The sequence below is a fragment of the Felis catus genome, chromosome D2 (assembly GCF_018350175.1).
Source record: "Felis catus isolate Fca126 chromosome D2, F.catus_Fca126_mat1.0, whole genome shotgun sequence".
Classification (NCBI taxonomy): domain Eukaryota; kingdom Metazoa; phylum Chordata; class Mammalia; order Carnivora; family Felidae; genus Felis; species Felis catus.
Window position 1 is genome coordinate 51,808,129 of NC_058378.1, and position 21,859 is coordinate 51,829,987.

At 37.0% G+C, this 21,859-nt stretch overlaps 1 protein-coding gene across 5 annotated transcripts in view; it reads left to right on the forward strand.

Annotated features, from left to right (window-relative positions):
• HECTD2 (HECT domain E3 ubiquitin protein ligase 2) overlaps positions 1-20,272 on the forward strand; it is a 78,025-nt gene extending 57,753 nt beyond the window's left edge. For 2 of the 5 annotated variants that reach the window (XM_045040403.1, XM_023240718.2), the window contains exons 15-21: positions 1,929-2,087; positions 5,203-5,277; positions 6,370-6,457; positions 6,544-6,650; positions 7,928-8,043; positions 15,862-16,005; positions 17,784-20,272. In XM_045040403.1, the coding sequence (XP_044896338.1) occupies positions 1,929-2,087; positions 5,203-5,277; positions 6,370-6,457; positions 6,544-6,650; positions 7,928-8,043; positions 15,862-16,005; positions 17,784-17,904 (810 nt within the window). In that variant the 3' untranslated portion in view covers positions 17,905-20,272. Of the gene's footprint in view, positions 1-1,049; positions 1,605-1,919; positions 2,088-5,202; positions 5,278-6,369; positions 6,458-6,543; positions 6,651-7,489; positions 7,870-7,927; positions 8,044-15,861; positions 16,006-17,783 lie in introns of those variants that run through there. The other 3 variants (XM_045040404.1, XM_023240719.2, XM_023240720.2) reach the window with 3 other exon arrangements.
• The last annotated feature ends 1,587 nt before the right edge of the window (positions 20,273-21,859 follow it).

Here is a 21,859-nt window from a genome sequence, read left to right on the forward strand (position 1 = left end):
TACCAAAGGTGAGAAGAAGTAAAAATTGAGAACACACATGACAATTGAGAAGATGTAGTTGGTTCCATAACGTATTTTCACTTTATAAATTTCAGTTCCAAAGATTTGTTGTGCTAGTAGTTCTGACAGCATTGCATTCCAGATAGTTCATTTTTATATACAGTAAGGCTTTGGAGTTTACAAGAAATGTTATAAGGAAACCTATAACAATAATTATAAAATGTTTCGAAGATTGCATGAAGAGCCATAGTATACCAGTTTTTAAAAACTAGAATGGCTTTTACCAAAAAGGGCATTGACGCATGGTATTCAAACCCTACCCTGTTTGCACTACATGATGCCTCCCTCAGTGGCCCAGCAGAACCTCCCTATCCTTGCCTCGCCCCTGCTTCAACCAGCGCAGCTGACTTACTGTGAAATGAAACACTGTACTCTGCATATGAAAGTGCCCTGTAGCAAATCTTACGAGCCTACTCTTAAAAACCTGCCTTCAGAGTTACGATTTTTTTTTAAATTTTTAATCAAAAATGCTTGGAACTTGTCACTCTGGTAGATGATCATAAATGGTAACTATAATTATATTATGGTCATTATCATTGTTATTATCACAATTATAGAAGTATGTTATAGCTCATTTTCAGTATCTGTCCCTTGAATACACTGCTCAGTCTCTGTCGATATGGCTACCTATAAAATAACTTATCAATTCCTTAAATTATTATTAACTTTTGTTCTGCCTTAGTAAATTGAAATACTGCTTGTCTTCCGATTAAAAAAATTTTTTTTGAGAGAGACAACACACACGTGCACAAGAGGGAGAGAATCTTAAGCAGGCTCCGTGCTCAGTGCAGAGCCCAACTTGGGGCTCGATCTCACAACTGTGAGATGATGACCTGAGCTGAAATCAAGAGTCAGATGCTTAACTGACTGACCCACCCAGGCGCCCCTTCCAATTTCTAAAAATTATTTTCAGTAATTTAGCCAGCTCATATGTTTAGATTTCCTTTTGAGCCTATAAAATTAATGATTTCCTTAATAACTTGATATAGTCTTTATTTGATCGTTGAAATATGACATTTAAAACCCCTCTTTTTGTGGGTTCAAACCCCAAGTTGGGGCCTGTGCTGACCGTCCAGAGCCTGGAGCCTGCTTCGATCCTGTGTCTCTATCTTGGTCCTTCCCCTGCTTGTGCGCATGTTCGCTCGCTCGCTCGCTCTCTCTCTCTCTCTCTCTCTCTCTCTCAAAAATGAATAAATAAACATTGAAAAAAAATTTTTAAACCCTCTTTCAGCAAATGGATAAGTTAAATTCTGCCATATAAGTAATAAATAATATATAGTGGGGCAGGGTTTAGATATATAACATCTATAGCTTTTTAACTTCAGCACTTTGAGTAAACTCCAGGTAATAAAGCCTTTTCAACTATTTCTGTAGGAGACTGATCGTCTTATTAGCTTACCAGTAGCATGTGTGTGCGTGTATCCATATGGTTTATTCAGTTCAGCTGTCTTTACATAGTCTGTAGTTAGTTTTAAAATAGCAAAATGATCACCAGAATTAGTAGTGTGTTCTGCATCGAGTTCTGAGTAAATTGCTGCTACTTATCACCAAAATTGTTTAAATTTAGAAAATGTTTCCTTGTATGTTAAACAATTTATGAAATGTCTGAAGTTGTTATCTACTGTGATCTTAGATGAATTTTTCTAGGGAAATCATCAAATACTGTCACCTGAACCCTTCCCTCTTTTCACATGACTTTTGGTAATCAAGGAATTACATTATGGAAAATAAAGGAAAGGAAGTATGTGGGATTAATTAAAGTTGGTGTTAGATCTGAAAAAATTGTGCAAGAAATATACTGATGCATAATTCAAAACTCCTTTGTTGTCATGGATTTTATGTTAATGCTTAACATTCAGTATGCATAGCTTATGGGACTAGCTGTTTATAACAGCATTACCTTGGATATTCGTTTCCCCCCCTGCTGTTACAAGAAACTGTTGAGCCCTCCCATCATTCCTAGTGATCAGAATACACCAGTAGGCATCTGCAGTGTGACCACTGACGACTTATGTCAAATTATGCCTGTAAGTATAAAGTCATTAGCATCTTATTCCTTAATGCTAAATCATCTCTCTTCTACCTGAAGCCTTTCTCCTTCTAATGCTATTCTTATTTTTAAATATGGTTTCTCTCTACCTTTGGAACCCATCTCCTTTTTCGTCTTTCTCCTTCCTCATAGAGACACATCACCCACTTTGCAGCACCCCTAACCTCTTGCAGCATAGTGGAACAGGCTTTGAAGTGAGCTCTGCCACTTATAGTCCTGTGAACTTGGATAGGTTGTTTAATCTTTCTGAACTCTAGTTTCCTTATGTGAACAATGGGATAGCAAAACTTATACATGGAGGATTACATGGGATAATAAAGTTCTTGGTACTTGATTACTTCTGTGGATTCTTATTAAGATGATACTGTGCAGTATCGTTAATAGTATCTGCAAAAATGTCTCTAAAATGAAGACAACAAATGAATTTCATGGTACTGTCTCTTATAACATTCCTCAATTCAGAAATTAGATTTCTGATCATCAGATTTAATCCAAGATTAAAATTTAGTAGAGGAGTGGATACTATCCATATCCTTCTGACAAACCCCTATGATCATGTTTTTTACAGCTGAGTTTTCATAACTATTGGTCAGCAGAAAATTCTCAGTAAAGTCTTTGGCAAATAGCCTAGATGTGGAGAATCTCTGTTGCTAAGTATTCCTGTCTAAATACCCCGGTGTTTTAATGGTCTGATGAGTTTGGTGCAGGGTTGGCGCCTTCCTGTGAAAGTTGAGAAACGCGTCCAGAACACGTGTTTGGTTAGAAAACTACTCTTCATACTCCTCAGTGGGTTGATACCAGGCACATTTTTGGAAGTTAGTTTGGGGTATTTTCAATTAAGAGCATAAAACCACATTTTTATTAGACTTAGTAGTTAGAAAAAAAAGTATGATATGAGAGTTTACCCAAGTTAATAGAGTAGGATCCGATTAAGAAACTGGAAGGTCTCCCTTTTACGGTCTTGTATCTGCAGCACACTAGCTATGACTCTGGATGATTCACTTAATTTTTTATCTGTAAAATGTTGGGAGTAGACTGATATCTGAGTTACTGTCTCATTTTAGATTTTTGTGATTTTTTTTTTTTGTCGCACATATCCAGTTTTTGTCAAATTTGTTACCAGTCTTCTCATTTTATTACTGGTTTTGGCCAATAAATCACCTAATTTTATGATTAAAGTTATTCAAATTTGGCTCATTTAGGTCCAATTTTATTGTTGTTGTTGTCAATAATAATGGATATTTTATGAATAACCGTACCAAAACATTGTTTTATATTATGGAGCTGAAGATTTCACTGCACTAATTTCATATTCTTATGTTGGCTCTTTAATGAATCAAGATTCTGCATATACCAGGAGATCAGCTGTAGAAGAAATTAAGTTTCTATACATGCATTAATCAAGATTAAAAGGATGTAGAAAAACTGCTGTGTTAGAGTAGTGGAATGTGGGTAATTTTTTTTTAATTTTTATGAATGGATTATTTATTAATAGCACCTATTAAAAGTTGCTACCTAATTTCCATTTCACATGGGGTAAATATATCCATAAAAATTTTTAATGCTTTTTTATTCAAATCTTTGTTTACCCATTTGTACACTGTATGTTTCTAAGAAGAGTAACAGGAAAGCAAAGAAAAACATGTAGAAGTAGACAGGTTTCTTAATTTAAGGACAGTGTATGTGAACACAGGATGAAAAGTACAGAAAGTAAGTGAAATATTCAACGATGGAGCCTAGTGTGTGCTGTTAATAAATACAGTAATAAGTGCAGTAATACTCAACTGTTTCCTTGGACAAAGCACTAGAATTGTCCAGTGGCAACAATAAGAAATCTTCCCAACACAGTCTTGTGAAAATTACACTTGAGGGTGTTAGATGAGAATAGAAGAGAGTCCAGAATAACCTTGAATCAGCAACTGTAATATCTCTTCTGCTTAAGTCACTCCCGAATATGTTGTATTAAACAAGACCAGGGTATTCAAATGGTGTATAAAAATAGTATTCAGTATCTTCACATACTCTTTCTTTAATTACACGTTTACAAAATCATAAAAAGTTTATGTGGGTAACTAATATTTTAGAAATAGTATATTATAGTTAAGAGTGTAAGACTGACAGTACAGGTAAAAAAAAAAATTCTCCACAAAAATAGGGGTTTGAAACTACAAAGTCTGGAAATAAAGGGCCTGTAGTCCTAAATAAAACAGATCTGAATATATAACTTCATGACCTATTAACTTTGTCATTAAAAGTTTCACCTGTGAAAGATGAGAAGTCCTTTCCCTTGGGTTCACCTACTAGTCCCTGGAGTTCTTACAAATTTCAAACTCCCAATTATAATTTTCAGCATCCATAATTTTTATTAATAATTGAAGGATGACAAGCATACCAAATCTGTGCCAGCCTAGATTTGTATAAAATTTTCTGACTTTAATGGAATGGAAAATGTATTATGTATGTAAAATCTAACTATTCTGTTGTTTACCTTTTCTTCTAATAATTTAAAATAAATTAAACTATAATGTTTTTCATAAAACGTGAAAAATTTTTAAATAATGCATTAATTTTTCTGTTTGTAAATATTTGTTCATGGATAACATGAGTTACAGGAAACTATTTCTTCCACTGTTCTCACTTTTTGGGGGGAGAGGAGAGCACTGTAACAAATGTAGGAACCACTTAACATATATGAACTGTGTGTATTTATGCTTAAAAGATGAATCGTAATACAGCAGATTTTTTAAATACTACAAATCGTAAGGAGTAATGTTGCAGAAAGCAGTGATTTACTATGGAAACTGCGCTTCTTGCTACCTAAGAACAGATCCCAGAGTCATGCCTCCATCATCTCAACTGGATGTTTTCCTCTTATATGACTTTTTCTAGTGAGTTTTTCCAAGCCTTTTATGTCGTAGAAATCACTAACAAACATTACATTCCCTGGAAAATATATCCCAAATATTACCTTTAGTTCAAAATTGGAGTGTATCGACTCTACTCACATGTAAGTTAACTGAAGTAGACATGCTTAACTATTTTAGGTAACGTTATTTGATTTAAAAACACGGGTAACAGATTTCTTTTTACAGGAGTTGGCCCATGGGTTAAGTGAACTCCTATCATATGAAGGCAATGTTGAAGAAGATTTCTATTCAACATTCCAGGTACTATTAAAGGCAGATAGCTTTCTGTTAACCATGTATTTCATATATGAAAAAATGCCATTTGTTATTTAACACCTATCATTAGAAAAGATGAACAAGGATTAATCAGTACACACCATTCCTTGTCATAAAGGATCTTAACTCGATAAAGCAGAGACAGTGAAGTAGACACCTGTAGATGAGCAGTCAAGAGAGTGCCTAAAGAAATTCCTATGACTCTGCTAGGCAACTGTCATATTTCCTTGACTCAGTTACTTTTTCACAGTTTTCAGCTTCTAAAAATAAGCCTCTCCTAATAAAAACTAAAAGAAACAAACGGGAAGCCTGGGTGACCCTGTTAGTTAAGCGTCCACCTCTTGGTTTCGGGTCAGGTCATGACCTCATGGTTCATGAGGTCGGGCTCTGGGCTGGTGGTGCAGAGCCTGCTTGGGATTCTCTCTCTCCCTCTCTCTTTGCCCCTCCCTGTCTTGTGCATGCATGCTCTCTCTTTCTCTCAAACAAAAATAAAAATAAGCCTCTATTTTAGCTTCATACAAGAAGATAGGAGCATGGGGCACTTGGGTGGCTCAGTTAGTTGAGCATCTAACTTCGTCTTGGGTCATGATGTCACGGTTTGTGAGTTCAAGCCCCACATTAGTCTTGCTGTTGCTGCTGTTAGCACAGAGCCCGCTTGAGATCCTCTGTCCCTCTCTCTCTGCCCCTTCCCCTCTCATCCCTTCCCCCTCCTCTCCCCCCCCCACCACCTCTCAAAAATGACTAAATATTTACAAGAAAAAAGTTAGAAGCAGGAACTAATGGTTCAGGCCAAAATGGTCTCATTTCCATTCCCCTAACAATAATTGGGAGACGGAAATCAGAGTAATCCACATAGCTCCAAAAGCTCCAAAGACCTGTGTATTATCTAAATGGCCACACAAGTTTATGAACAGCTGTTAGGTGTTTAACCGTATTCAACAGAGAGGATTTGTCCCTGTAGTTTCTATATTTAAAACCAGGAAGAAAACTGTTCTTAAATGTCACAGACCAGTTCACTGAATCCTACTATTAAATTAACCATAGCAATAAATACCGTGTGTTGGAATCTCCCATCAGGTTTTTCAAGAAGAATTTGGAATAATTAAGTCCTATAATTTAAAGCCAGGTGGTGATAAAATTCCAGTTACCAATCAAAATAGGAAAGGTAAGTTAGATACCATTTCTTAATTAAAATGCATTAATGTTTACCATTTACTTTTACTGTTTAACAGATGTAAAATTGCTTTCCAGAATATGTACAGCTTTATGTTGACTTTCTTCTCAACAAATCCATCTATAAGCAGTTTGCTGCATTTTATTATGGATTTCATAGTGTGTGTGCTTCAAATGCCCTGATGGTGAGTTTAAAACTAACTTAGGCTTTTAATTAGGTTTTGTAATACTATAATATTGACAAATAAGTCCTTAAGTATTTTAATAGATAAGCTTCTAAAATAGAAAATAATTTCTACTTTTTAAAGGTAGAGCTAGAAATAAAAAGAGTTTTCTCATTTCAGCCTTAATTCTCTAATAGGAAAAAAGGCCAATCAACTCTATTTTTCTTTCCTTGTGCTGTGTCTTATACTGTCTCTTTTGGGGCTTTAAGAATTTTCCTCAAGAGTAGATGAAGAGATCCCATAGGCTCAAGGTCTTAACGGAGTCAACACATAAGCTCCCGGGTGAAAGCCACAACTTCTTCTGATTAAGGAACATATTGAAACTGCTTCTGGCTGCAGCTTGGAGTTATCATTTACCCATAGGAAATAGTTTGTCTTCAGAATCATGATGAACTCTCGTTGGTTTGGCTTGCCTTAGCTATGTGAATATGGGTCAGCTGCTATATAGAACACTGTGTCGGAAATATCCTAAGATAAAAGCATAGCTTTCTAAAGAAGCACTGCTCTCCACCCAAGCTACGTAGGGTGCACTGCATCATGCCACTTGTATCTCCCCTCGGTTTTATTATGAGGGTTTGGAGTAAGGTCTTCCATTTGAGTTATTTTTATAGAAGAGAGCTTGTTTTAGAGTAACCTTTGTCACATACTTGTTGTTAAAAACACCTTTGAAAATGGAGCACTTTATTGAGTTCTAAGTGGATTTTGGCTGTGACGCACTGGTAGTTGTGGGGGTGGAAGGAGGGAAAATAAGAATGAAATGGCGTAGCATGGTCTCTATTCTTAAGTTTTAATCTCTTTAGGTGGGAGACAACTTATATGGGTGAAAAAACAAGTAGGCGACATGAGACAGACTGTAACCCAAGTACCCAAATTCTGCATGCACCTAGAAGGTGCGTGGGGTATCGGGAGGAGGCTGGAGTAACTCAGAGTTTCAAGCAGGCTGTGGGGGGGAGAATTGTAATTTGGATTCATGCTTAGTCATCTGCTTGTTTTTCTGGCAAACAGCTAATTACTATTTGCAAAATGGAGAGCCTAATAGTTTGACAAGATTTATAAACTTTCAGAAGCAAAAATATCTTAACCTCGGTAGAAAAATAAAAATGGAGATTTTTCCTTAACTAAAATGGCTTGATTTACTAGAAGACATGTTTTGTAATTTGATTCAGGGAAGATAGTTCCAATTTCACTTTTTTAATCATCACTTTTTATTATTATTTTGGGGAAATGACTGTCGGCAGCTGCTTCGTCCAGAAGAGGTTGAAATTCTGGTCTGTGGAAGTCCTGAGCTGGATATGCACGCTCTGCAGAGAAGCACTCAGTATGATGGCTACGCGAAAACAGACTTAACTATACGGTGAGCTCATTTCCTTCTGAAAGTGAGATTGCAGAGAGGGAATGAAAGAGAATGTGACTTATTTGTCAAATTCACAGTCTTTGAATCAAGTTAAGTTAGCTCAAATATTGTAGAGTCCCACCCTACCTTATTTTATCTTTAGAAAGTAAGGTGAGACTATTAAATATGAAATCACTTAGCAATCCACTTGGGACAAGGTGATCTAAGTAAGTTTCTATAAAACTATAGAAAATTTACTCTTTCTTTAAGTTTATTTATTTATTTTGAGAGAGAGGGAGAGAGCATGAATGAGCACAGGGGAGGGGCAGAGAGAGAGAGAGAGCAAAAATCCTAAGCAAGCTCCAAGCTGTCAGCACAGAGCCCAACTTGGGGCTCGAACTCACAAACAATGAGACCATGACCTAAGCTGAAATCAAGAGTAGGATGCTTAGCCTACTGAGCCACCCAGGCACCCCCTAGAGACTTTACTTTAAAAAAAAATGACTTTGGGGCGCCTGGGTGGCGCAGTCGGTTAAGCGTCCGACTTCAGCCAGGTCACGATCTCGCGGTCCGTGAGTTCGAGCCCCGTGTCAGGCTCTGGGCTGATGGCTCAGAGCCTGGAGCCTGTTTCCGATTCTGTGTCTCCCTCTCTCTCTGCCCCTCCCCCGTTCATGCTCTGTCTCTCTCTGTCCCAAAAATAAATAAACGTTGAAAAAAAAAATTTTTTAAAAAAAAATGACTTTGGGGAGGAGCCAAGATGGCAGAACAGCATGGAGGTTTTTTGTGTGTCTCACATCCATGAAATACAGCCAGACCAACACTAAACCATCCTTCACACCTAGAAAACTGATCTGAGGATTAACACAACAATCTGCACAGCCTGAACCACAGAATTCAGCAGGTACATGGCATGGAGAGATGAACTTGGGGACAGAGAAGCCGCAGAGGACAGGGAGCTGCTTTGCATGCAGAGAGAGGGCGGAGACCATGGGAGAGAATATGGGAAAAGTACCCCCCGCTGAAAGCAGCTGGAGAGAAAGTGGAAAATTGGAAACAGCCACAGGGACTGAACTAAAAAGGGAGAAAGGAGAAAGTTTAAATTCCATTAAGACTATAAACAGGGAGCACAGAGTCTGAAACTCCACAGCTGATACCTGGAGGTGCTCTGTTGGGAAGGGCGAATCCCCAGGAGCAGAGTGGGGTCTGGGAGGTTCTCAGGCCACATGGGGATAACCAGTTCCACTGCTGGAAGGACATTTGGTAGAGGATGTGAGGCCATCTGGTCCTAGCAGACCCCAGAGAACAGCCACATTCACTGGTGCTGGAACAAGGTCATTAAGGGTGAAGCCTGGTGCCAGATGTGTGTTGTGATTTCTCATAATCCTTGAAATGCTGCTGCTACACTATTTCGCAAACTTTTTCTGGGGCAGGCTGGCACCTGGTGACAGTCTCTGGGCATCTGCAGCAGCACGGTCCTGCAAGCGCTCCTGGGTGCGACCAGCACCCGGCCATTGCTCGGTGAGACCCTCCACATAGGTGCTGAACGGGTCAAAGCCACAGTCCCTCAGATGAAAGGGGCCAGGAAAAACAGCCACATCTGAGACAAAACTCGGGAGGGAGGTGCTGCCTGGGGCTTGGTCATGGACTGTGTAAAAGCAGGGAGTGGACGGAAGCCGAGGACAAAGGACAGGTGCACAGTTGCTGATTGAGGAGAACAGAGTTCCAATAGTAGAGACTGGGTAGCTGGGTGACGCAATTTTCACCACTCTGGTGTATATGCACCTACAAGCGCCATAACAATCCACCCCAGTAAGCTAAGCAGCGCCATCTAGTGGAGAACGGAACCATTACACTAAGCCACACCCAACTGGGCCAACCTCGCTCTTCAAGAACACAAGTCTCACTGCTGCTTAGTTTATGGACTATAAAGCACTTCATAGTTTGATTTCTAGTGGAAAATGAAGTAATTTAAGTCGTATTTCAGTCTGTTAGCCAGTCTGCCCAATTTTCTTTGTTTTTTTTCCTTTTTTCTCTTTTTTGTTTTTCTTCTTTTTCTTGAATATGGAAAAAAAATTCATTTCTATTTTCAATTTTTATTAAAAATATTTTTCTTTAATTTTTTTCTACTGTATTTTTTACTTTTGTGTAAATTTTTTCAAATTCTATTTTACTGCAATCATTTCATTTTAGTCTACTTCAGTGTATTCATTTTTTTCAAATACTCAAACAATTTTTCTTTTTTCCCCCCTTTTTTCTCTAGTCTATCAAGCCACTTTGAACACCCAGACCAAAACACACCTAGGATCTAGCATCATTTATTTGATTGTGTGTGTGTGTGCTTGTTTTTAATTTTTTAATTTTAATATTGTTTTAATTTCAATTTTTTATTTTAATTTTTCTACCTCATTAATTCCTTTTCTCCCTTCAAAATGATGAAACGAAGGAATTCACCCCAAAAGAAAGAGCAGGAAGAAACAACAGCCAGGGACTTAAACAACACAGATACAAGAAAGGTGTCTGAACCAGAATTTAGAATCACAATAGTAAGAATACTAGCTGGAGTCGAAAATAGATTAGAATCCCTTTATGCAGAGATAAAAGAAGTAAAAGCTAGTCAGGATGAAATAAAAAATGGTATAACTGAGCTGCAATCTCGAATGGAGGCCACAGTGGCAAGGACGGATGAGGCAGAACAGAGAATCAGTGATACAGAGGACAAACTTATGGAGAATAATGAAGCAGAAAAAAAGAGGGAGATTAAGGCAAAATAGCACGATTTAAGAATTAGAGAAATCAGTGACTCATTAAAAAGGAACAACATCAGAATCATAAGGGTCCTAGAAGAGGAAGAGAGAGAAATAGGGGTAGAAGGGTTATGTGCAGGCCAGAAAGGAGTGGCAGGATATATCCAATGTGCTGAATCAGAAAAATATGCAGCCAAGAATTCTTTATCCAGCAAGGCTGTCATTCAAAATAGAAGGAGAGATAAAAGGTTTCCCAGACAAACAAAAATTAAAGGAGTTCGTGACCACTAAACCAGCCCTGCAAGAAATTTTAAGGGGGACTCTCTGAGGGGAGAAAAGATGAAAAAATAAAAATAAAAAACAATAAATAAAGACCAAAAGCAACAAAAACTGGAAAGGACCAGAGAACACCACCAGAAACTCCAGCTCTACAAGCGACATAATGGCAATAAATTCATATCTTTCAGTACTAACTCTAAACATCAATGGACTAAATGCTCCAATCAAAAGACACAGAGTAATAGAATGGATAAGAAAACAAGATCCATCTATAAGCTGTTTACAAGAGACTCACTTTGGACCTAAAGACACCTTCAGATTGAAAGTAAGGGGATGGAGAACCATCTATCATGCTAATGATCAGCAAAAGAAAGCTGGAAAAGCCATACTTATATCCGACAATCTAGACTTTTTTTTTTTAATTTTTTTTTTTAACATTTATTTATTTTTGAGACAGAGAGAGCATGAACAGGGGAGGGTCAGAGAAAGAGGGAGACACAGAATCTGAAACAGGCTCCAGGCTCTGAGCTGTCAGCACAGAGCCCGACGCGGGGCTTGAACCCACAGACCGTGAGATCATGACCTGAGCCGAAGTCGGACGCCCAACCGACTGAGCCACCCAGGCGCCCCAACAATCTAGACTTTAAAGTGATGACTGTATCAAGAGATAAAGAAGGGCATTATATCATAATTAAGGGGGTCTATCCACCAAGAAGACCTAACAATGTAAATATTTATGTGCCAAATGTGGAAGCACCCAAATATATAAATCAATTAATCACAAACATAAAGAAACTCATTGTAGTAATACCATAATAGTAGGGGACTTCAACCCTCCACTCACAGCAATAGACAGATCATCTAATCAAAAATCAACAAGGTAACAATGGCTTTGAATGACACACTGGACCAGATGGACTTAACAGATATATTCAGAGCATTTTATCCTAAAGCAGTGGAATATACATTCTTCTCCAGTGCACGTGGAAATTTCTCCAGAATAGACCACATCCTGGGACACAAAACAGCCGTCAACAAGTACAAAAAGATCGAGATCATGCCATGCATATTTTCAGATCACAACGCTATGAAACTCTAAATCAACCACAAGAAAAAATTTGGAAAGGTAACAAATACTTGGAGACTAAAGAACATCCCCCTAAAGAATGAATGGGCTAACCAAGAAGTTAAAGAGGAAATTAAAAAGTTCATGGACGCCAATGAAAATGGTAACACCACAAACCAAAACCTCTGGGACACAGGAAAGGCCATCATAAGAGGGAAGTATATAGCAATCCAGACCTTCCTAAAGAAGGAAAAAATATCTCAGATACACAACCTAACCTTATGCCTTAAAGAACTGAGAACAGCAAATAAAACCCAAAACCAGCAGGAGACAAGAAATAATAAAAATTAGAGCAGAAATTAATGCTATCAAAACCAAAAAAATAGTAGAACAGATCAATGAGACCAGAAGCTGGTTCTTTGAAAGAATTAACAAAATTGATAAACCACTAGCCAGTTTGATCAAAAAGAAAAAGGAAAGGACCCAAATAAATAAAATCAAGAATGAAAGAAGAGAGATCACAACCAACACAGCAGAAATAAAAATAAGAGAATATTATGAGCAATTATACACCAATAAAATGGGCAATCTGGAAGAAATGGACAAATTCCTAGAAACATATACACTACCAAAACTGAAGTAGGAAGACATAGAAAATTTGAACAGACCCATAACCAGTAAAGAAATCGAATTAGTAATCAAAATCTCCCAAAAAATAAGAGTCTGGGGCCAGATGGCTTTCCAGGGGAATTCTACCAAACATTTAAGAGAGAGTTAACACCAATTCTCTTGAAGCTGTTCTAAAAAATAGAAATGTGAGGAAAACTTCCAAATTCTTTCTATGAAGCCAGCATTACCTTGATTCCAAAACCAGACAGAGACCCACTAAAAAGGAGAACTATAGACCAATTTCCCTGATGAACATGGATGCAAAAATCCTCAACAAGATACTAGCCAACTGGATCCAACAATACATTTTAAAAAATTATTCACCATGACCAACTGGGATTTATACCTGGGATGCAGGGCTGGTTCAATATCTGCAAAACAATCAACGTGATTCATCACATCAATAAAAGAAAGGACAAGAACCATCTGATCCTCTCAATAGATGCAGAGAAAGCATTTGACAAAATACAACATCCTTTCTTGCTAAAAACCCTCAAGAAAGTAGGGACAGAAGGATCATACTTCAAGATCATAAAAGCCATGAGTGAAAGACCCAACACTAATATCATCCTCAATGGGGAAAAACTGAGAGCTTTCCCCCTAAGGTTAGGAACAAGACAGGGATGTCCATTCTTGTCACTGTTATTCAACATAGTATTGGAAGTCTTAGCCTCAACAATCAGATAACACAAAGAAATAAAAGGCATCCAAATCAGCCAGGAGGAGGTCAAAATTTCACTCTTCACAGATGACATGATACTCTACCAATCAAAAGATTCTACCAAAAAACTGCTAGAACTGATTCATGAATTCAGCAAAGTTGCAGGATATAAAATCAATGCACAGAAATCGGTTGCATTCCTATACACCAACAATGAAGCAACAGAAAGAGAAATCAAGGAATCGATCCTATTTACAATTGCACCACAAAACATAAAATACCTAGGAATAAATCTAACCAAAGAGGTGAAAAATCTATACACTGAAAACTATAGAAAACTTATGAAAGAAATTGAAGAAGACACAAAAAAAGGGAAAAATATTCCATGCTCCTGGATAGGAAGAACAAATATTGTTAAAATGTCAATGCTACCCAAAGCAATCTACATATTCAATGCAATCCCTATCAAAATAACACCAGCAGCATTCTTCACAGAGCTAGAACAATCCTAAAATTTGTATGGAACCAGAAAAGACCCCGAATAGCCAAAGCGATCTTGAGAAAGAAAACCAAAGCTGGAGGCATCACAATCCTGGGTTTCAAGCTGTATTACAAAGTTGTAATCATCAAGACAGTATGGTTCTGGCACAAAAACAGACATTCAGATCAATGGAACAGAATAGAGAACCCAGAAATGGACCATACACGTACGGCCAACTAATTTTTGACAAAGCAGGAAAGAATATCCACTGGAATAAAGTGTCTCTTCAGCAAGTGGTGCTGGGAAAACTGGACAACGACATGCAGAAAAATGAACCTTGGACCACTTTCTTACACCATTCAGAAAAATAAACTCAAAATGGATGAAAGACCTCAATGTAAGACAGGAAGCCATCAAAATCCTCGAGGAGAAAGCAGGCAAAAACCTCTTTGATCTTGCCCGCAGCAACTTCTTCCTCAACATGTCTCTGGAGATAAGGGAAACCAAAGTAAAAATGAACTATTGGGACCTCATCAAAATAAAAAGCTTCTGCACAGCGAAGGAAACAGCAAAACTAAAAGGCAACTGATAGAATGGGAGAAGATATTTGCAAACGACATATCAGACAAAGGGTTAGTATCCAAAATCTATAAAGAACTTATCAAACTCAACACCTAAAAAACAAATAATCCAGTGAAGAAATGGGCAAAAGACATGAATAGACACTTCTCCAAAGAAGATATCCAGATGGCCAACCAACACATGAAAAATGCTCAACATCACTCACTCATCATCAGCAAAATATAAATCAAAACTACAAGGAGATACCACCTTACACCTGTCAGAATGGCTAACATTCACAACTCAGGTAGCAACAGATGTTGGCAAGGATGCGGAGAAAGAGGATTTCTTGCATTGTGGGTGGGAATGCAAGTGGGTGCAGCCACTCTGGAAAACAGTATGGAGGTTCCTCAAAAAATTAAAAATAGAACTACCCTACAACCCAGCAATTGCACTACCAGGTATTTATCCAAGGGATACAGGTATGCTGTTCCAAAGGGACACCTGCACACCAATGTTTATAGCAGCACGATCAACAGTATCCAAAGTATGGAAAGAGCCCAAATGTCCATTCATGGATGAATGGATAAAGAAGAAGTAGTATACACACACACGCACACGCACACACACACAATGGAGTATTACTCGGCAATCAGAAGAAATGAAATCTTGCCATTTGCAACTATGTGGATGAAACTGGAGGGTATTATGCTAAGCGAAATTAGAGAAAGACAAATATCATATGACTTCATTGATATGTGGAATTTAAGATATAAAAAAGATGAACTTAAGGGAATGGAAGCAAAAATAATATAAAAGCAGGAAGGGGGACAAAATATAAGAGACTCTTAAATATGGAGAACAAACAGAGGGTTACTGGAGGGGTTGTGGGAGGGGGGATGGGCTAAATGGGTAAAGGGCATTAAGGAATGTACTCCTGAAATCATTGTTGCACTACATGCTAACTAATTTGGATGTAAATTAAAAAAATAAAATTTAAAAAAATTAAAAAATAAAAGATAGATTTTAAATTTTAAAAAATGACTTTGGTTCTAGAATTTTAGGGATGCTATACTTATAAGTAGAATTTTAATAGCACTGTACTGAAGAAATAAGAATTGTAAGTTATGTAAGAGAGAAATGGCTTTTGTACTATACCCTGTTGGACTACTTTTATAATTTTATAAAAATGTTACTTTTATAATAATGTTAGAAATAAGTCATACATAGAGGCTTGTCATTTGTCAATCTCACATTAAGGAGTATTATGTATGTTTAAGGGAATTTTTATCCTCAGAGCTTACTTTATGTTACTTTACTCTGACCTGCAGGATTTCTGACAAGACATTTTATATAAATTTCCTTTGGTGTTCTTTAGATATTTTTGGGATGTTGTGCTTGGATTTCCTCTTGATCTTCAAAAGAAGTTGCTACATTTTACTACAGGAAGTGACAGAGTGCCTGTAGGAGGAATGGCTGACTTGAACTTTAAAATCTCAAAGAATGAAACTTCTACTAACTGGTAACTTTCCAGATTGTAATTTTATTTTTAATCTGTAAATTTTGCTAATAATAATATGCTTGGACTTAGAGGAGTCTTTCAATCTGAAGTCATTTTCATAGAAAAATCTTGGGAGTAAAAACAAGCCCGAAATGAGAGAGTGTGCTTTAAAGTTCTCTGTTAATTTTTGAGACTTGCCAATGCTGACTGATAACCTATTGCCTTTTTTACAATGCTAAGTCAACTGCTTTGTAGTCCCTTTTAAAATCTAGCTGGCTTTTAGTAGAATATTGTGTAATGTTCATTTTTATTTAAAGGTTTTTTTTTATTAAAAAATATTAAGGTGAGGGGTGCCTGGGTGGCTCAGTCAGTTAAGCGTCCAACTCTTGATTTCAGCTCAGATCATGATCTCATGTTTCATGAGTTCAAGCCCTGCATTGGGCTCTGTGCTGACTGCTTGGGATTCTTTCTCCCCCTTTCTCTGCCCTCCCCAGCTCGCTTTCTCTCTCTCTCTCTCAAAGTTAAAAAAAAAAAAAAAAAAGGTAATCTGAGTTATGTAATTTAATACAAAGGTGACATTACATCTAAACTTTTCCTATTATTATTTCAGGGATTATTTTATGAGTTCCCATGGCTTAGGCATGAATCTTCCACAAGTCTAGGATTTGCAGTAAGACATTCACAAAGATTAAATATAAGTGACCGTCAAAGATGTATACATCACTGTCATAGACCCACTAGGTTTTTGTTAAATAAGAATGTTAAATTTTTACATGGTAACAATATTGGTGTAAAGTCAGACTGATCTGAATTTGATTTTCGGGTGTGTGACTTCACCGGCTCTACAACCTGGAACAGATTACTTAACTCGTATATTCCCATGTTTAGTTTTCCTCATCGGTAAATTGAGGATAACAAAAATCTGTTTTTTAGATTGCTTTGAGTCTTAAACACTGCATGTAAAAGCACTTGGCACAATGCTTATCATAGATTAAGCACTCAGTAAATGCAAACTGACTATAACAATTTTAAGTCTTTCAGTACAGAGGGCTGTCAAAGTTTAGTTTCTAATAATATAAACTTCTTTTAAAATGTTCTCCTTTTCCCTGGTACATTCCCTATTTTTATTCACGGACTTCTCTGACAACCTTTGTGATGCTGTGATGTTCATAAAGACTGAAGGAAGGGCCTAAGAAATCCGTAGCCTCTAGGGTGAAGATAGATACACAGTGTCATGGAGGAGAGGATGGGGGTGGGGGGGTGCTGCGCTGAGGGCAGCGGCATGGAGAGTGCAGATATCAAGTATCCAGGAGTGATCTTTTTATTACTTTTTGACGGTCAAGACTGAAATTATAGTAACAGTTATATTGTCTACCATCCTGCCTGTTTAAATCTTTTAAACAACCCTCTTGGATGGCTTACTCTGTCATGGTGGCAAGGACACTAAGATTTGGAGACATGAAGCTACTGGAACAAGGTCCCATGGCCAGTAGTCGGGGAGACAGCATTCAAATTCAGTCTGACTCCAAACATAATGCCTCTAGGATGAAAGTTTCCCAGGAGCACAGGGACATTGACTGCCTTGTCTTCAGAGGCTGCCTCAGTATCTAGACTGGTGCCGATAGGTAGTAGTACTCTGTAAATATCTGTTCAGCGAAGGGACTGTTCAGCGAAGGGATTGATGAGCCGCCTCCTACCATAGTGAAATAGATTTGAATTGCCCTGTTTGAAAGTAGTTTAGCAGCTATCCTGTATGTATTTTGAGACTTAGTATCTTTAAAATACATTTTTTCCCCCAGGTTGCCTGTGGCCCACACCTGCTTCAATCAACTTTGCCTTCCCCCCTACAAGAGCAAAAAGGACCTGAAGCAGAAATTGATCATTGGAATTTCAAATTCAGAAGGTTTTGGACTTGAGTAACCTAGAAGACTTGAAATATATTTTATATGTAGCATTCACTTCCCTCTTATTGTGCCTTTAACCTTTTCATGTCTCTGTCTCACAACACCTTGACAAAGCTCACCAACTTTAAAATACTGATTTTTTTTTTTAAATCAAGTATGAAGTATGTTCAATGGGGGAGGCACGATTTTCTAAAAACACAGAAATCGCTCGAGTAAGGAAGAGACCAGACGGCAGAGACAGGTGTGGGTCCGGCCCCTCTTTTTTATAGCACTTTATGATTCTCTGTAAGTAGCTTCTCACAGGTGTTCCACTGGGAAAGCAAAGCACAGTGAAGCACGCGTTGACCCCGTCGCGGAGCCCAGTGGCAGATTGCGTGCTGCCAGCACACGTAGCAACGCACATAGCTACATTCTCATTCATGTAAGGCATGTAGCCATATTTTCATACACCTGAGGGCAACAACAAACAGCAGTATAAATGCAGTTTACAGGGTTTTTTGATATACTGGCTTTGGTCCTATAAGATTCTTTTCAACTGTTGCTGAAAAGCATGTAAATAAGTACATACTAGCCTGAGAATAATGGGATTTTGATAGTGCCATTTATTGCTAAAAGATTTATTTTTACAAAGTAAATTCAGGGTTTTAGATGTGTATACAGCTTTTACAAATCAATAAAGATGACTGTACAGGAGTGTTAACTATTTTCAGACCATTGGGTTCGAGGTTATGTTCTTTTAAGTAACGTTAGTCTGCATGCACGTTGGCAGTAAACTAGTTAGAGTATTCTGTAATATTTGTATAATGATCATTTCTTCTTAAGGGTCAGAATATCAGAAAGGAAATCAGATCTAACTAATTGTTGATAAATTAAGTCAATTACAAGCACAAAAGAAAAGAACTGTTTTTATACATACTTTGACATACAAGGCTTATTTCTAGTATTTTTGATCACCAGTTGTACTGAAACACTAATTTTTGCTAAAGGCTAGGATAAGATATTTGACAAAAGTGAATACAATAATAACATCTGTGTCAAAATGATATAGCTTGGTGTAAAAATAAAGTTCAACATTTTGGCCAAAATGTTTGTATCTCACTGGATTCTGAATGTAGTAAATTTAAAAGTTCCCTTTTTGGAGTTTCTTAAAAAAGCAGCATGTAAAAAGAAACTACATTTTAAGTGAGACAGTAAATGGTTTTCTTTTCATTTACAGCAAATGAAGCAGTTTTATTAGCATGTTACAAATATTTTCGAATCAAGACTTCTCTATTATACTTTGATAGCTTTCCTTCAGAAAACTCTGAAGATGTATTTGCAATAATAATGAAGCCAGCATTTAGTACCAGCATATGGTTCACAGGCAAATAATACTGTCCCCCAATTTTTTCTCAGTTACACTGTTTTCTTATTGCTCTGCTTCCTGCACCCAACCAGCAGAATTCTTTTAGGGTGGAGGAACGAATTAACTCATTCTCCTGTAGTTCGAAAGCCAATTCGCCAATCTTCAAGGAAAAGGAGTTAATTACTTTGTTTACTATTCTCTTTAGGACGGAAGTGACTCTGCTTTTTCATAGGGTATACTATGTCAAGGATTTTTCTTCTTAAAAACCTTGGAAAATCCTAAGAAAGTTCAAGGCATGTTGGTTTTGTTTCGTTTGCTCTGTTTTTTATCCATATGCAAATAAAACTGCTTCTCGGTTACTCTGCTTGAAATAGAACGTAAGATGTTTAATGTAGGTTACTGCTTACTAGTAAGCACAAAAGAATCATGTATAAGAAATCAGACTTAAGTGTTTTAAATAAAATGTAAACAGTTTTTATTTGGTAGAGACGGGAAAATTGTGCTGGCTTGGTCTGCATGTTTAATGATGTGCTTGTATATCGATAGCTATGTCACTTTTAAATAAGTACACAAGCAAGCCAAATTTTTAAATGACAAAGTCCATAAATAACTGGAAAACTATTGTTGTCTGTTGTTAATAAGTTGAAATTTGTAACCATTTATCACTTACTTACACATTGCCTTTATTTATTTATGTTCTGTTTTTGGTTTACAGTGTAATAATACCTCATTTTTTTAAAAAAAATCACTACTGTTCTACTTCATTAATTTAAATAGCTAGAAAATTCATGTAGTTGCTTTTTTAAATATAATCTGTTAAGGAATTCTTGATTTTTATATCCGCCACAGTAAATTAAAGCATTGCACAGTATTTATCAGTATTTACAAAATGTCCTGTCCTTTTTAAATCTTTGCTTAATCATATTTTTGTCTGTATGATCAAAGTTTTTAATGGTCTGTCTTTTTTGTACAAATCTGTATTGTATTAAGTTGTTCATTTCTGGAAGAAAATTTTTCAAATATTAAAGTTATACAGTCAGTCAGGCTTCAGCTCAATTTTTTAACATTTGGCAATTACTTAAAACCATTAGTTTAAAATACATTATAAAAGCAAACTATTCTTTTCACTACACTCTTAAACTAGTGCTTAGGAAAACTGCCAATACATGCAGCTTCAAAAGCTATGTGTTAATATTGACACCAAATAAAACCAACTTCTTTCACATTATTTTCAGTATGAAACAATGTATATCCAGTGTCTGGATGGTCACAGATATTCTGTCAAATGAATGTTAAAATGCCATGGAGACCACTGGAAACAAACTAAGTATGGCATTTCATTGGCTAGCTTCAGATCTTATGTGTTCCTCCCCAAAACCATTAGTTTGGCCATTTCCCCCTTGCCCACATCTCCTATGCTTAAGGAAAAGAGAGAGGAGATTGTGAGAACGTAGGGGAGAATATTATGGGTGATTAATGGAAGAAGGTAGATAACTGATTAACAGAAGATAGGTAGCTGGGTGGGAGAAAGACCAGGGTGGTCTTTCACAGGAGCAAATACAAGATCAGTTCACCCAGATGGCCACACAGCCGTTAATCCTTTAGGTTTACCAGTCGTGCTTTGGAGCCAGACTGCCTGGGTTGGGGTTTACTATGTACTACTTTTGTTTCTTGGGCCAGTTACTTACTCTCCTCACGCCTCGATTGCTGCTTGAAAATAATTTGTAAATGGAGCTAATAAACCTACCTACCTTGTAGATAGGGTTGTAGGAAGATTAAATGCATTAATGTGTGTAAAGCACTCACAGTGCCTGGCATATAGTAAACCGTATGATGTGGTGCAAGAGGAACCATGGTGGTAATGTGGTAACATCTTAAATCCCCTGCTTCTGAAGCCTTCTGGAGGTTTTGGTCTATCAGACATGAGGGCCAACCACAAATTAAAGAACACAAAGAGCTTCTGAGGCATTAAAATGATGTTAAGAGAATATTTCTTATTCTAGAAACAGCTTCAGAATTTATCCCATAATCATTAATGTGTTTGTATGATGACTATTATTAGTATAGATTATGCATCGCAGAGATCTTCTAGTATGAGGCCTGACTTTCATGATACAAATTTTTAACTGTTACTGTAGTCCATAAAATAAAACATTATATAATATAGTTTGTTTAGATTTAACCATGTATTTACAGTCTCCTTGCACACCATTCCCTTGTCTGTTGTTCCTCACACTTACCTCCGGGATCAATTTTCTTCCTCCTAAGTTACAATTATTAAAAGCTCCTTTAATGTTTGTTGGTAGTAAATTCTTTTTTCATTTGTCTGAAAATGACTTTCTTTCACTTTTATTCATGAAAGATTCATTAAGCATGCATTTTTATGTTGATGCTTTTTGTGGTTTTTTTCTCTTAGGACTTTTAATATATTAATCTACTATCTTTGGGTTTCATTGTTGATATGAAGTTAGCTGTCGGTGTAATTGCCTTCCTTGGTAGATAATCTCTTTTTCTCTACTTTTAATATTTTCTCATGACACTGCTGAACATCAATGACATATATAGATATATATACACACATATATAAAAACACAGAGCTTCTGAGGCATTAAAATGATGTTGAGAT